Genomic DNA, 16,999 nt, shown 5'->3' on the forward strand with positions numbered 1-16,999 from the left:
AAAACAAACACAAACACATAAAAAACAAAACCAAACCAAACCTGAAACAAAACTGAACACAAAACAAATGGGGGAAAAAGTAAACTGAATACAAAACAAAGCAAAAAACTAAACTGAACACAAATCAGAAGACAAAACAAAGGAAGAAACTAAAACAAGACAAAACAAAAATGAACACAAAGAAAAAAAACAAAAAAATGAAAACAAACAAAACAGAACACAAAACAAAACTGAGCCAAACACAAAACAAAACAGAACAGAACACAAAACAACAAAATAAAAACACTAAAATGAACACAATATAGAAAACAAAACAGAACTAAATTTGAAGCAAAACTGAACCGAACACAAACAAAACAAAACAGAACAGAACACAAAACTAAACAAAACAGAAAACAAATCTGAAAACAAAACAAAACAAAAAACAGAACAAAACAAAACAAAACACAAAAACAGAACACAAAAAAAAAAAAAAACAGAAAACAAAACAAATCAGCAAACAAAACAAAACAAAACAAAAAATGCAAATGCAAAACAGAACCGAACACAAAACAACAAAATAAATAAACTAAAATGAACACAAAACAGAAAACAGAACAAAACACAAAACAAAAGAAAACAGAACTGAATTTGAGAACTGAATAAGAAATTAACTGAACACAAAACAAAACTGAACCGAACACAAAACAGAAGACAAAACAAAACAGAACACAAACAAAGCAAAAAAAAAACTAAACGCAAAACAGAACAGAACACAAAACTAAACAAAACAGAAAGCAAAACAAATCTGAATACAAAACAAAAAAACAGAAACAGAAACAAAACACAAAAACAGAACAGAAAACAAAACAACTAAATAAACAAACTAAAATGAAAACAAAACAGAAAACAAAACACAAAACAGAACACAAAACAAAAGAAAACAGACCTGAATTTGAGAACTGAATAAAAACTGAACCGAACACAAACCAAAACTGAACCGAACACAAAACAGAAGACAAAACAAAAATGAACAGAAAACAAAAAACAACCCTGAACCGAACACAAAACAACAAAATAAATAAACTAAAATGAACACAAAACAGAAAACAGAACAAAACACAAAACAAAAGAAAACAGAACTGAATTTGAGAACTGAATAAGAAATTAACTGAACACAAAACAAAACTGAACCGAACACAAAACAGAAGACAAAACAAAACAGAACACAAACAAAGCAAAAAAAAAAAAAAACTAAACGCAAAACAGAACAGAACACAAAACTAAACAAAACAGAAAACAAAACAAATCTGAATACAAAACAAAAAAACAGAAACAGAAACAAAACACAAAAACAGAACAGAAAACAAAACAACTAAATAAACAAACTAAAATGAAAACAAAACAGAAAACAAAACAGAACAGAACACAAAACTAAAGAAAACAGAACTGAATTTGAGAACTGAATAAAACTGAACCGAACACAAACCAAAACTGAACCGAACGAAAAACAGAAGACAAAACAAAACAAAACAAAACAAAAAACGCAAATGCAAAACAGAACAGAACACAAAACTAAAAAAAAAAACAGAAAACAAAACTAATCAGAATACAAAACAAAAAACAAAACACAAAACAGAACAGAACACAAAACAACAAAATAAACAAACTAAAATGAACACAAAACAGAAAACAAAACAAAACACAAAAACAGAAAAAAACACAAAACAAAAGAAAACAGAACTGAATTTGAGAACTAAATAAGAACTGAACCGAACACAAACCAAAACTGAACCGAACACAAAACAGAAGACAAAACAAAAATGAACAGAAAACAACACTGCAAAAAATGCTTTTCTTACTTAGATTTTTTGTCTTGTTTCCAGCCAAAATATCTAAAAATTCTTGAATCAGGAAGAATTTTCTAGACAAGTAAAAATTATTGTCTTGTTTTTAGTAAAAACAAGTCAAAATTAGGTGAGTTTTTGCTTAGAACAAGCAAAATAATCTGCCAATGGGGTAAGAAAAATAATTTAGTTGTCTGCTTGAAATAAGATTTTTTTTCTTACCCCATTGGCAGATTATTTTGCTTGTTTTAAGCAAAAACTCACTTAATTTTTACTTGTTTTTACTAAAAACAAGACAACAATTTTTACTTGTCTAGAAAATCCTTCCTGATTCAAGAATTTGTAGAAATTTTGTCTGGAAACAAGACAGAAAATCTAAGTAAGAAAAGCATTTTTTGCAGTGAAAAAACAACCCTGAACCGAACACAAAACAAAAAAGCAGAACAAAACATAAAAACAGAACAGAACCCAACAAAACAAATGAGAACAGAACATGAAACAAAACAAAACCACTCTGTGGCAACACTGATAAAGCAAGCCGTACTTGTGTAGAGTGTTTGAATGCCATCGATCTACTGAACAAGACAAAATCAGCAATCTCCAATTTCATTTCATCAAACTCAGATTGAGGCAAAGGTCATAAAAGGTCAAAGTAAAGCGTGGAATGTTATCAGCATGGCAATGAATAGGGCACGCTACACATTTCCCGTTCATTCAGCTCACAGAGCATATAGCTTCCAAAAAATGATTGGTTTTATCATTGTTATGGAGGGCATATAAACCCTGACGAACGCCTCAACCAGAAACAACCTGAAATTTACTGCACAAATACTGCAGAACATAATCGCTACATGCTTAAAGAAGTTTGCTTGGGGAAGAAATGGGAATAAAATGGCAGTTCATCAGGCTGAACGTACGCCGTCATTTAGTGGAGTATTATTGACTAGCCCACTCTATTCAGCCGCTCGATGGGTGTCAATATAGAAATGGGATCTCCAAATGAAAGAATGGTTGATTTAATGCGTTCTGGTAGCTAAAGAAATTGCATGCATAGATTCATACGGCTGCAGAACCGCTGTCATCCATTTTGTGCTGCTGCCTGATGTCCATTTTAAGTGGCTTCTTTTGTAGAGAGCCATTAGAAGAATGACCAGAGTTGAGTTGAATTTAGATTCTGTCCTGCTGTTGCATCGAATGCCAGTTCCAAACTCAGTTTTGTCACTATAAGGCAAAAATAATAAGCCTTGGCATTTAAAGTAAACACTGTGTTTTGTTAATTCTCACAAAATCTGTCAGGTGCTATTTCAGTGTCATAGTAGTATGATATTTATTTATTTATTTTTAATAACTTTTTTTTTTTTTTTACATTTTAGTTAACGTTTTAATTTTGCCAGATGCTTTTGTCATTTTTTTTTCTAGTTCTATTTACCTTTTTAATTTGGTGTTAATAATCTATAATTTGATTTTGAATTAGTTTAATTTTAGTTAAATGTTTAATAGTTTTGCACGCTTTGGTCATTTTACATTTTACTATTTCTGTAATTTTTTATTTTATAAAGCTTTCCATTATAGTAATTTTAGCACTTAATACTTATCATAGTTAAATACAATTATATTTTGCATTCTTAAACAGTGTGATTTGTCATTAAATAAGAATAAGAATTATTTTTAAATTATAGTAGTATAATATTTATTAATATTTTGAATTAACTTTTATTTTTTATTTTAATTAAAGTTTTAATCATTTTGTTAGATATTTATATTTTTATTTGGCTTTAATTTATTTTTAATTTGGTTTTAATAAGTTAAAATTAGTACTTTTACTAAGATTTTTTTGTATTACTTTAGTATATTAATTTTTGAATTAGCTTTTATGTTTAATTTTAGTTAATGGTTTAGCAACTTTGTTATAACCTTTTGTCATTTTTAATATTTCTGCTAAGCTTTATTTTTTTTATAAAGTTTTTAATTTTAGTCGTTTTAGCACTTAATACTTATCATAGTTAAATATAATTATATTTTGCATTCTTAGATTGTGATTCGTCATATATTTTATTTATTTTATTTTTATAGTATATTTTATTAGTAATTTTATACATGCTTTTGTCTTTTTTATTTTATGTTTTAGTAATTTTGTACTTACAGTAGTACTTATTATAATTAAATACAATCCTATTATGAACATTTAAAGAGTAAAATTCACATTAAAGAATTCCTCAATATTATTTTAGTTTTATATATTTATTCATATTTTGACTTAGTTTTTATTTTTACATTTTTGTTAGTTTTAGTCATTTTATTACATGCTTGTCATTTTTTATTCATTTAAAAAAAACATTTCTATTTAGCTTAAATTTATTTCCATTTTAATAATTTTGTACTTCAACAAAAAAAATTATTCCACTTTTTTTATTAACTTCAACAAAAATTTTAAAGTGTAATATATTTCTTTTCTTTTCCTTTTATGTTTAGCTTTAATTTATTTTTATTTAAATTTTAGTAATTTTGAACTAACAGTAGTAAGTTTGCATTAAAGAAATCCTCAATATTATATATTATTTTAGTTTTATATATTTATTCATATTTTGAATTAGCTTTTATTTTTACATTTTTGTTCGTTTTAGTCATTTTATTACATGCATTTTAAATTTTTTATTAATTTAAAAAAGTATTTTTATTTAGCTTTTATTTATTTTAGTTTTAATAATTTTTGCACTTCATCTAAAATTTGTTTTATTCAACCTTTTTATTTTTTATTCCAGTTAAGTTCAATCATTGTTTTACTCACAAATTTGATTTTTTTTAAAGTGTAATATATTTCTTTTCTTTTCCTTTTTATGTTTTGCTTTAATTTATTTTTATTTCAGTTTTAGCAATTTTGAACTTACAGTAGTACTTATGACAATCCTATTTTGCACTTTGAAAGAGTGAAATTCACATTAAATGTTAGGTTTAGTCATTTTATTACAATGTTTTTTAAAAAAAAAAATATTCATTTAAAAAAGCATTTTTATTTAGCTTTAATTTAGTTCCATTTTAATATTTTTGTACTTCAACTTAATTTTTAAAGTGTAATATAGTTCTTTTCTTTTCCTTTTATGCTTAGCTTTAATTCATTTTTATTTCAGTTTTAGTAAGTTTGTACTTACAGCAGTACTTATTATAATTAATACAATCCTATTATGAACATTTAAAGAGTAAAATTCACATTAAAGAATTCCTCAATGTTATTTTAGTTTTATATATTTATTCATATTTTGAATTAGCTTTTATTTTTTATATTTTTGTTCGTTTTAGTCATTTTATTACATGCTTTCTATTCATTTAAAAAAGTGTTTTTATTTAGCTTTTATTTATTTTAGTTTTAATAATTTTGTACTTCAACTAAAACTTTTTTAGTTAAGTTATTTTAAAGTGTAATACATTTCGTTCCTTTCAATTCAACTTGATTACAATTAACATTGCAATCCAAAACCACTAGTAACAAATAGACAATTAGAGTGAAATAAAAATCTGTTTTGCATTCTTAAAGAGTGAGATTGACTCTTCCTCAGTGTTTTCCCAATGTTTCAGAGCGGTTCTGTTGGATTTCTCCGCTTTATGAGGGAGTTTCCACAGATGGCAGATTTGACGACACTCCTGATATTTCTTTATAGCCCTCAGAGTCTGTGTTAAGCAACAAAACACAAAGTAATGAGCTCTGGATATGAGGAGGAGGAGCAGAATGAAATCGACACCACTGACAGAGAGAAACGCCGCTGATGAATTTACCCACAAACCCTCAGTGTCACAGACGAACAGATGCGTCCACCTCATCTCTCTCTGTCTTACAATGCAATTAGAGAACGGTTAGTAAAGACGAAGGCCTGATGTGGTCAGTTAGTTGTGATGTTTAAAGGATCAGTTGTCTGTGGGTCAGAAAGCAGCTGTGGCTTCATTCATCTATTCATTCTGTGCCACTCATACAAACACAGACAAACACCAAAACACCAATGCTTCCAGATACAACTCTACAAACACCAAAAGATCAGTTCATAAATCACAGACAACTGAAGATGTGCATGCACAAGCTTTACTTTCCTCTCAAAATCCTGGCTCAAATACCATAAATGGAGTTTACACTCCCTTATGTAACACATCATCTGCATATCATTTGCATATCTTTGCATATTTTATTTATTTTTATTCACTCTATTTTTTTGGTTCAAGAAACTATGAAAAAATACAGACTGAAAACTATAAAAACTATATTCTTAATCAGTAATTTTTACTGTAAATACAAATAAATATACACCGCCTCTCAAAGGTTTGGGATCAGTAAGATTTTTAATGCTTTTTAAAGGAGACCTTTCTGCTTGAGAAAGCCTAGCGTGAAAGTTTAAAGCAGCAGTAAAAGCCTAAAGTTTTGAACTTTATATAGATAGATTAGATTATTAGCATGTTGCTAGCATGATTAGAATGTAGTTAGCATATTTTCTAACATGTTTAGTATGTTTCTAGAATGATTAGCAAGTTGTTAACATGTTTCTAGTATGATTAACATGTTACTTGCATTATTAGCATGTCATTAGCAAGTTGCTAACATGTTTCTAGCATGATTAACAAGTTATTAGCATGCTATTAGCATGTTTCTAGAATTATTACCAAGTTGCTAAGACGTTTCTTACATGTTTCTATTATGATTAGCAAGTTGCTAGCATGTTTATAGGCTGACTAGCAAGTTGATAGCTTGTTTCTAGCATTATTAACTAGTTTCTAGCATGTTTCTAACATGTTTCTATGATTAGTAAGTTGTTAGCATGTTTCCAGCATGTTTCTAACATTATTAACAAGTTGATAGCATGTTTATAGGCTGACTAGCAAGTTGTTAGCATGTTTCTAGCATAATTAACATGTTACTTGCATTATTAGCATGTCATTAGCAAGTTGCTAACATGTTTCTTGCATGATTAACAAGTCATTAGCATGCTATTAGCATGTTTCTAACATGATTAGCAAGTTGTTAGCATGCTTCTAGCATTATTAGCAAGTTGTTAGCACATTTCTAACATGTTTCTATTGATTAGTAAGTTGCTAGCATGTTTCCAGTATGTTTCTAACATGATTAGCAAGTTTCTTGCATGTTTATAGACTAGCAAGTTGCTAGCACAGTTCTAACATGATTAACAGGTTGCTAACATGTTTCTAGTATTATTAAGATGTTTCTTACATGTTTCAAATATTATTAGTAAGTTGCTAAGACATTTCTTACATGTTTCTATCATGATTAGTAAGTTGCTAGCATGTTTCCAGCATGTTTCTGGCATGATTAACAAGTTGATAGTATGTTTATAGGCTGATTAGCAAGTTGTTAGCACGTTTCTAACATGATTAGCAAGTTGGCAACATGTTTTTTTAGCATGATCTAGCATGATTCTAGTTTCTAGGCTTGACTAGAACATTCCGTCAACGTAAGTCTATGAGATTTTTATGATTTTTAATCTTCAAGTTTATGAAAACTGTAAGTCAGATCAGTCTGAAGAGCTGGGCTGAGTTTGGTGAAAACTCTAGAAGGAGTAGCGTTCAGAAATTTAGTCTAAGAAGAAGAATAATAAAAAGCTTAAGTAGCAGATCAGTAGGTTGGCTTTCTCAATTAAACACTTCCCTCAAGTTCATCTGCTGTCTTAGATCTTGAGCTCATTGCAGGGCATTCTGGGATTGCCTCATCCACAAACTGCTGTCTTATAAGGCCATGTAATTAGTTTGCAACAGGCTTCGTGTTGGGAGCGCAGCTATGACGGCTAACAGTGCTGTCTATGTAGGGCTGAAGCGCGGGACTCACCGAGGGCATCTGGCTGGACAGCAGGTGTCCGTCCTGGGCGAGCATGTTGGACATCATGAGGGCGGGCAGCTCGGGGTAGGAGTAGGGGTTGATCAGGCCGTTGTGAGGGATGGAGTGACACAGGTAACTGGACTCGGGGTCCATCAGGTGCAGCAGCGGCGGCTCGGGGTGATTCGGCGGGGTTATAGGAGGAATCTCGTAGTCCTCGTCTCCCCCTCCTCCACCGTTCCCGTTGCCCCCTCCCTGTCCTGAATAATTCTGCTGTGGGAAAAGAATGGGTTCATTTAGTCTTTACACTCTATAAAAATAATGTGAGTGGTGTGTTCTTGACATAATAATAATAATAATAATAATAATAATAATAATAATAATAATAATAATAATAATAATATTAAATACAATAAAATAAAAAATAAAAATACAACTTATGTAGAAATAAAATAAAATGAAAATAAAACTTATTTAAATACAAAAAATAAAATAACTGACAACTTAATAAATAAAAATAAAAATAAAAAACAACACTTAAATACAATAACTTAACATGAAATTAAAATACAATGAATGTGCAAATGAAATAAAATGTAAATAAATTAAATAAAATGTATTGCTAAATGCAATAAATAAACAATAAAAACAAATAAAACAAATTAAATTATTTCAATTTAATTTAATCTGATAAATAAAAATAATATGAAATAAAATAATGTTCAAATAAAAAAAATACTTATGCAATGCTTATGTACTTATGTATACAATAAATGAAATAAATATTTATGTTCAATTGAAAAAAAAATAATTGAAATTATTAAAAAATCACTTTTTATTCATATAAAATAAAATAAATAAAAATGTTTAAATACAATAATTTAAAAAGAAAAATACAACTTATACAGAAATAAAATAAAACTTTTTTAAATACAAAAAATGTAACACAACTTATGTTAAAATAAAAATGAGAAAATAAAAATAATACTTATGATAAAATAAAATAAAAAAATAATACTTAAGTTAAAATACATTAATAAAATAATATGAAATGAAATTACAATGTATGTGCAAATAAAATAAATTAAATTTAAATAAATTAAATAAAATTAATAGAAAAAATGAAAATAAATTAAATAAAACAGTTTAAAATAAATTAAGTTCAAATTAATTTAATTAAATTAAATATGATAATCTAAAATAAAAATGCGACGTATATTTAAAATTAAAAAATAATACAATTTATATGATAATTGTTCAAATAAAATAAAATAAATTACAAAAAGTTTAAATACAATAAATTAAACATCCAACTTATGTAGAAATAAAATGAAAATAAAACTTATTTAAATAGAATAAAAAAATAAAATAACTGACAACTTATGTTAAAATAAAAAAATATGAAATGAAAATACAATGTATGTGCGAATAAAGTAAATAAAAATTAAATAAATTAAATCAAATGTTTTGGTAAATGCATTAAATAAAAATAAAAAAATGAAAATAATAATTATGTATATATACAATAAATGAAATAAAATAAAAATAAATGTTTAAATCAAATAAAATAAATAATTTAAATTAAATACGATAAATAAAATAATATGAAATACAAATTATTTGTTAAATACAACAAATGAAATAAATTATGTTCAAATGAAAACTTCAAAACCATATGATCAATCCCAAACCTTTCTGCACGTATGAGCAACAGTAGACGTGATGACTGCCTAATTACTTTGTGAAGAGAGGCATTAACACAACTATATAAATATTATGCAGTTAAACAAGTACAAATCACTTTTTTGGATGATTATCAGTTGGCAGCTTCCGATCTGGCTCTGGAATGACGGAAAGTTGCTGGAAATGCGGCATTATCACAATCAACTTTTGGAAGCGCAGACCATGTTTTCATAGCGCTAAAGTTTGCGATTGGCTCCGGTGTTTTCCCGGCGCTCGTGCCTCTCATCAGCCGCGTCAATCTAACTTTGGGCCCGACGGAGGAAGCGTGCGACGTTAAATTCAGGAAAAAGAGAGAGAGGGAGAGGGAGAGAGAGAGTTTGCCGGGGTATTCAAGAGGGAATGAAAAGCAATTTTGTAGGAGGCGATCTGACTGGAGCCCCGTCCATAATGACTGAGTCAAATTAATCATCAGAAATAATATTCCGCTGTCAACCATTCAAGAGCTTTTTTAATAGAATTTTTATGATTCATGTCTGCCCGTATACATCAAACAGTCAGTTCTGCAACATTTCAGAAATCAATTCAATATCATCTTTGTGTTGCCTGTCATCTTCGCCTGGAGAACGGCCATTTATCTTGCAAACAAATACTTTTAGCAAATACGTGGCCATGGAAAAGGAGAGAGAGACAAGGATTGTGGGACCTCCGATTTCACCTTGCCTCCATACATTACTCAAATCACAAAGTTCTCCCGAATATATCACCCGTCCGAGCGTCCCCACAAGGCTAAAGCGCTCAACGATAGTTTAAGAAACATTTTCATTGCTTAGATTGTTCTTTCATTGCTTGTAACCCTATATGATGCTCTAAATGATCAACATGATGCGGATGAACCTGTCACACACAATCTACTCCATGCTTTCTCTCGTCTGATTGATAGTTTAGAGTTTTTTGTCAAGTAATTGTACAAACGTCCACCTTCAGCTGGTGCTTCACATGTCTTTTTGCTGTCAAATCTTGACAGATTTTTATCAAGTAAATGTCAGAATAACTGCAGATGAACACTTACTGAACTGAAGCAGCTTGGCTTTACTTGATTCTCCTTTAAGCATTTATTAGAGTCTCAAATCTGATCGTAACTGTTTCTCAGTGGAGGAATGATCTTCAAGAGCCTCCAACACATCTCACATCTTTTGAGAAACGTTATTTGTTTGTCTTTTAATCATCATTGGATTGCACTGAATGTATATGTTTGGATCATTTCGATCTTATCCTACTAAAACATATTATTGAAGATATAAAGTGAAATTATGATATTTATATGCATTTTTACTGTCTAAGATTTCATAGCACAATTTCATCTTACTTTTTTTAAAATATCAGCATTTGCACAAAATTACATGTTTTCCCTCAGTTTGAATCTCTGAATAAAATTTAGCTGTTTTTCCTCCATATTCTCACTATATCAGACTATATGAGGCAAATACCACGGTAATACCATGCTTACATCCAAAAGACCACCATTATACCATGGTGTATGTCCAAAATACCTTAGAAATACCACAGTGCAGGTCAAACATACCATGGTTATACCATGCTTACATACAAAATACCACCATTATACCATGGTATATGTCCAAAATACCTCAGAAATACCACAATACAGGTCAAAAATTCCATGATAATACCACGCTAGACATGCTTACATCCAAAATACCACCATTATACCATGGTATACATCCAAAATACCATAATAATACCATGGTGTATGTCCAAAACACCATGGTATACATCCAAATCCCCTGTATAATACTATGATATGCACCAAAAATGTTCATGTTTAAAATACCATGGTAACACTATGGTATGCATCCAAAATAGCAGTACCATGGTAACTGCCCAAAATACCATTGCACAGATCAAAAATACCATGGTAATACCATGCTATATGTCCAAAACACCACCATTATACTATGATATATGTCCAAAATACCAGAGTAATACCATGGTATATGTCCAAATTGCATGGTATACATCCAGATTACCCCAATAATACCATGGTATGTACAAAAAAATCTATGGTAGTAAATGCACTTGTTTAAAATTCAATAGTATCACCATGGTATGCATCCAAAATAGTACCACGCTAACTGCCCAAAATGCCAAAGTAATACCATTGTACAGGTCAAAAATACCATGGTAATATCATGCTATCATGGTATATGTCCAAAATGCATGGTATACATCCAAATTATCCCAATATGCAATGGTAACAAAATCTATAGTACCTATGTACATGTTTAAAATACAATAGTAATATGCATCCATAATAGTAGTACCATGCTAACAGCCCAAAATGCCACAGTAATACCATTGTACAGGTCAAAAATACCATGGTATACATCCAAACCACCCCATAAAATTATGGTATGCACAAAAATTCCATGGTAATACCAATGGTATGCACCATAGTATGCAACAAAAATAGAAGTACCACAGTAACTGCTTAAAATACCACAGTAATACCGTGGTACAGATCAAAAATACCATGGTAATACCATGCTATACATGGCATATGTCCAAAACACCATTATACTATGGTATATGTCCAAAATACCATGGTATACATGGCATACACCTAAATTACCCCCATAATACTATGGTACGCACAAAAATTCTATGGTAATACCATTGTTTGTCTAAAATACCATATCCAAAATAGTAGTAACATGGTAAAAACCTAAAATACTACAGTAATACCATAGTACAGCTCAGAAATACCATGGGAATACCATGCTATACATGGTATATGTCCAAAATACCAGCATAATACTATTATTTCATACTTCAGGCTTTACAGGGTTAATTTATGTTTCATGTACTGTAAGTATCAGATGTTTCTCCAAAAATTCAGGTGCTGTGCTCATTTTCTGAAAAGAACAATGTGACTGAATATTTGTGCTCATATTGGTTGAAAACACAACTGAGATACAAAAGATGGTGATTCTGGCTCAAAGACGAGCAGATATTCATCGTAAGGTCGCGTTATTCGTCTTTCGGCGTCCAGATCTCGCAGAAACCGCCCCGCGATGCGATTTGCTCGGACATGCGGTCGCGCTGCTGCGGCTGGATATTAATCTTCCATATAGTTCTGCAGCCCTTTGAAGACAGATGTCTTTGTAGGCTTCGGGGCCTCCCCTGTTATTGTCCGCTCTAATGGATGTGAAAATGAACATTTCCTGAGATTCAATTTCCCTCATAATTGTTGGAAGGAAACTAAATTGTGTGTTGTAAACAGTGGGGCGAGCGGCTATTGTGTGAAGAGAGACTGTCGTCGGGTCCTCAGGAGAATTCTCCTCCAGCACGAATTACACATTCACCTCTTTAAATGTGAGATGAGATGAACGCTCCAGTGTCAGCAGATACAGCGCTGGAGAAATCACACACACACAAACCCAGAGTCAAAGATGGAGAAATAAATAAAACCTCATGACAAAACCCATCGTGCCCGATAGTAATACTGTGATATTTACTGTGCTAAACCTTATAAAACATACTGTGGCGGTACTATGGTACTTCAAAATATACTAAGACTACTGAAATTCATGTACCATGGTATTTAAGTGACAATTCAAGATCCATGTGCAAAAATACCATGTTGCTACCAAAATACACATCCAATACCACTTTAATACAATGGTACATTTCCAAAATGCCGTAGTAGTAGTACCCTATAAATATTCAAAATACCACAGTAATACTATGGTACTACAAATTTAAAATACTATGGTAATACCACTGCATGTGTATGTTAATATCATGGTAAACATCCAAAATACCATGTTATACCATGTTACATGTCAAAAATATAATTGTAGTACCATATAAGTATCCAAAATACCACAGTCATACTATGGTACACATCATATACTAAAGTAATGTCCAAAATACTATGGTAAAATCATGGTACACATCCAAAATACCACATTAATACCATGTTACATGTCAAAAAATATTAAAGTACCAATAAACATCCAAAATACCATGATAATACCATGGTACTGTATGTTCAAAATACCACAGTACATGGTGCATATCTAAAATAATATGGTAATATCACAGTACATGTCCAAAATACTATGGTAATACCATTGGTAATGTCTAAAAATACCCCAGTATGCATCAAATAGCATGTTAAATGCACAAATTACATGGTATTACCATGGTAAATGCTCAAACTATCATGGTAATACCATGCTATACTTGGTATATGTCCAAAATAACAACGTAATACAATGGTACACATACAGTATTGGACAATATAAAGGTCCAAATGGAAAATGGAAAATACCATGATAATACCATGGTACTGTATATTCAAAATACCACAGCACATGGTGCATGTCTAAAATAATATGACAATACCACTGTACATGTCCAAAATACTATGGTAATACCATTGGTAATGTCTAAAATACCACATCAATACCACAGTACGCATTAAAATACCACAATAATACCAAGGCATATGTGTCCAAAAGATAATATATCAAAAATACCATGGTAAATCTCCAAACTACCACTGTAATACTATGGTACATAAAAATAGCATGCTAATTAGGGGTGGGAAAAAAAATCGATATTGCAATATATTGTTGTGCTCTCTGTCGCAATAAATAATCGATACACTAACGGCCAATATCGATATTTTATTACAACACAAATGATTAATTTACCCGTCGTCAGTGTCACTGTCACTACCCAATATCTACCATTCTGTTTGCGGGGGGCGCTGTTCGAGTAAATAGGCGTAAAGTGGCGGAAGCAGCGGCCAGTGAAGAACACAAGTTATCTTACAACATCAGAGAAGAAGCGCAGAAAAAAAGAGAAGTGAGAAGAATGGCGGAAGATAACGAAAAACAAATCAAAGACGCACCCGCTAGTTGAGTATGCTGATCAGTTACGCCTGTTTCACACATACTCCGTCTGCAGTGCTTATGCGTTGAGTATTTTTTTCCGCACCCATGTTAACGGATTAGAGCGTTCACACTGCACGCGGTTGCTGTTCAAGTGCATTGAATAATACGTTGTTTATTATACGTTGAGTTTAAACGTGAATATATCTAGAATTGTATTAGTGTACTGTGATAAAAGAGTATCACAATGCTGAAAAAGCACGTTTGTATTTGAAATCAAAATAACGGATAAATGGTGTGTTTGTGGTAAACAGCCGCGGATCAGGAACGGACTGCAAACGTGTCCTGTGTGAAGAGAAAAAACGAGTCCGTGCTGCTTCTGCATCGCACACGGACTGCATACACACTGCAGACGGAGTGTGTGTGAAACAGGCGTTAGTGTTCCTCAAGAAGAATATGCCTTGATGTGACCACTGTCCAGGTTAACATAAAGCACTTTACAGTAACTTACTACTGACGTTTCAGTATCACGGTTTACACATGTTAGTTAATGTTCATGTTGTTTTTTAATGTTCAGGCACTTTTATCTGTCTAGCTGTACAGTGTTTACATTTAAGACCAGGAGGCAGTGAGTTATTATGCAAATGCATATTTCTTTGCACAGTGTTGAAAATGTTGGCATTAATAAATGCATAAGATTTCCTTATTATGGGTATTTTTTTCTTTTTCAGTCACATATATCGTGATATATCGTTGATGAAATTTCTTCCAATATATTGAATATCGTAGATATCGTGAATCGCGATATTATCGATATCGTGGGCCACATATCGCCACAGAATTGAATCGTGAGTTACCTGTATCGTCCCACCCCTAATGCTAATTACTGAAATTCTATGGTATTACCTTGGTAAATGCTCTAACTATCATGGTAATACCATGCTATACTTGGAATATGTCCAAAATGACAACTTAATACAATGGAATACATAAAAGAAATACCATGGGAGGTAAATGACATAAATACCAGAGTAATACCATGGTACAGGTCAAAAATTCCATGCTATACATGGTATACGTCCAAAGTGTCACCGTTATACCATAGTTCACCTTCAAAATACTCCAAGGAATGTGTTTAAATTAAAATACCATAGTTTACATGGTATATGTCCAAATTGCTCCCAAAATGCCTTGGTACACATACAAATTCCATGGTAATACCAATGTACATGTTCAAACTGGTATGTATTGTGTGTATCTAAAGTAGTATTACCATAGTAAATGTTGACAACACCACAGTTGATGTACATGGTATATGTCCATGAAATATGTCCAAAATATCACAGTAAAACCATGGTATACCTCCAAATAGTTCAACTGTACTTTCTTGAACCTTTAAAAAGTATGAATATTTAAAAAGTATGGTACTACCATGGTGCTTTTGACATGGTACCATGGTAGATTTCTGTTAGGAACATGACGGTGAGCAGATGCAGGATTGTAAATGTGGAATCTGCTGTAAAGCGTTGAGATCTGAAGTTGAGCTCCAATGAAACTCCATTAGCTGAAGCTCCATTCAGAGCAGCGGAGCGACGGCTGACTCATCACACATCTCCCGCGCATGAAAGGCCGCGTTCATCAAATCCGTCCACATCATGCTGATTTTAAGGATAAATGCTAACAATGGATTCAGTGAGTGTTTTGTGGGGAAACCAGGAAGGGACGGGACGTTCGTCAAAAGTAGCAGAACGTCCTTGACGATAAAATGTAAATCTCAAGGTTGTGCCATGTCGAATGGTTCGGAAAAATACATAATTCATCCGCCTCACTTCAGGACGTGATTATATGTATTACACATTTAGAAGCTGCTCTTCAAAGCTTCGTCGCAAAGCAGTTGGTAATAAGACAAATGTTTTTTTCTCCCTCTTTGTTTGCCTCTTTTTCCATTTTGCTGCTCCTCCTCAATCTCTCCATCCAATTTTCAAGGATATTAGAACTCAATTTGGATGCAAGATGGCGTTTGCATTGAGTTTGAGGGTTTCAATTTGTAGCTTTCATTAACTGAAGAGGGGACGCCACTTTGAGCGAACGCTATCAAATTCCCGGGAATATTTACGACGTGCCGCTCGAAACATTTGGTGCTGGTTGGTGTGTCGAGGAGGCCGCCGGAAAGTCGACTCGAACGCACGCGTTTGTGCATGTGATCACATGCAAACGCGCACAAACCCGACGCCTTCTGTTTTCATAAACAGATGAACGGCTAGTTTGTGTAAATGATGGAATAATGAAAAGAGAAGAGAGTTTTTCCTGTGTTTGGGAAGGCGTCCAACTCTCTCTGGCATCAATTTAAAGCCATTGTACGCCGTTGGGCTGATTAGAAATCCAACCATATGAGCGCGCGAGCTTCAGTCTTAACACAACAGATGTCATTCAGACATAAATCTATTTCGATCTGGCTTATTAAGACCATTATTTCCACAACTACACTTTTACATGCTCTGAAGAATATCTGAGTGCGTTTGCATGAGCGAAACTCAAGTTTATCTAGTTCCTGTATATCTGGCAGGTGAAAATCATGCATCTGATCACTAGAAATGCATGCATAAAAGCAAGAATATACCGTTGAAGGAAGCAAACTTCTCTCCTGATGACAGTGATGGAGTGCTTCGAATGTTATATTAATATTCACATTTATTAAAACTAAAATAAGCTGCACAGCCTCACCTGTTACGTAAAATAATATTTCTGAATTAGTAAAATGTCTT

At 31.9% G+C, this 16,999-nt stretch overlaps 1 protein-coding gene across 1 annotated transcript in view; it reads right to left on the reverse strand.

Annotated features, from left to right (window-relative positions):
- Positions 1-7,563: 7,563 nt before the first annotated feature.
- LOC141347633 (TOX high mobility group box family member 2-like) overlaps positions 7,564-16,999 on the reverse strand; it is a 39,025-nt gene continuing 29,589 nt past the window's right edge. The window contains exon 5 of the mRNA XM_073852619.1: positions 7,564-7,908. Within this exon, the coding sequence (XP_073708720.1) occupies positions 7,564-7,908 (345 nt within the window). The remainder of the gene's footprint in view (positions 7,909-16,999) is intronic.

This window comes from Garra rufa, chromosome 12, assembly GCF_049309525.1.
Source record: "Garra rufa chromosome 12, GarRuf1.0, whole genome shotgun sequence".
Taxonomy (NCBI): domain Eukaryota; kingdom Metazoa; phylum Chordata; class Actinopteri; order Cypriniformes; family Cyprinidae; genus Garra; species Garra rufa.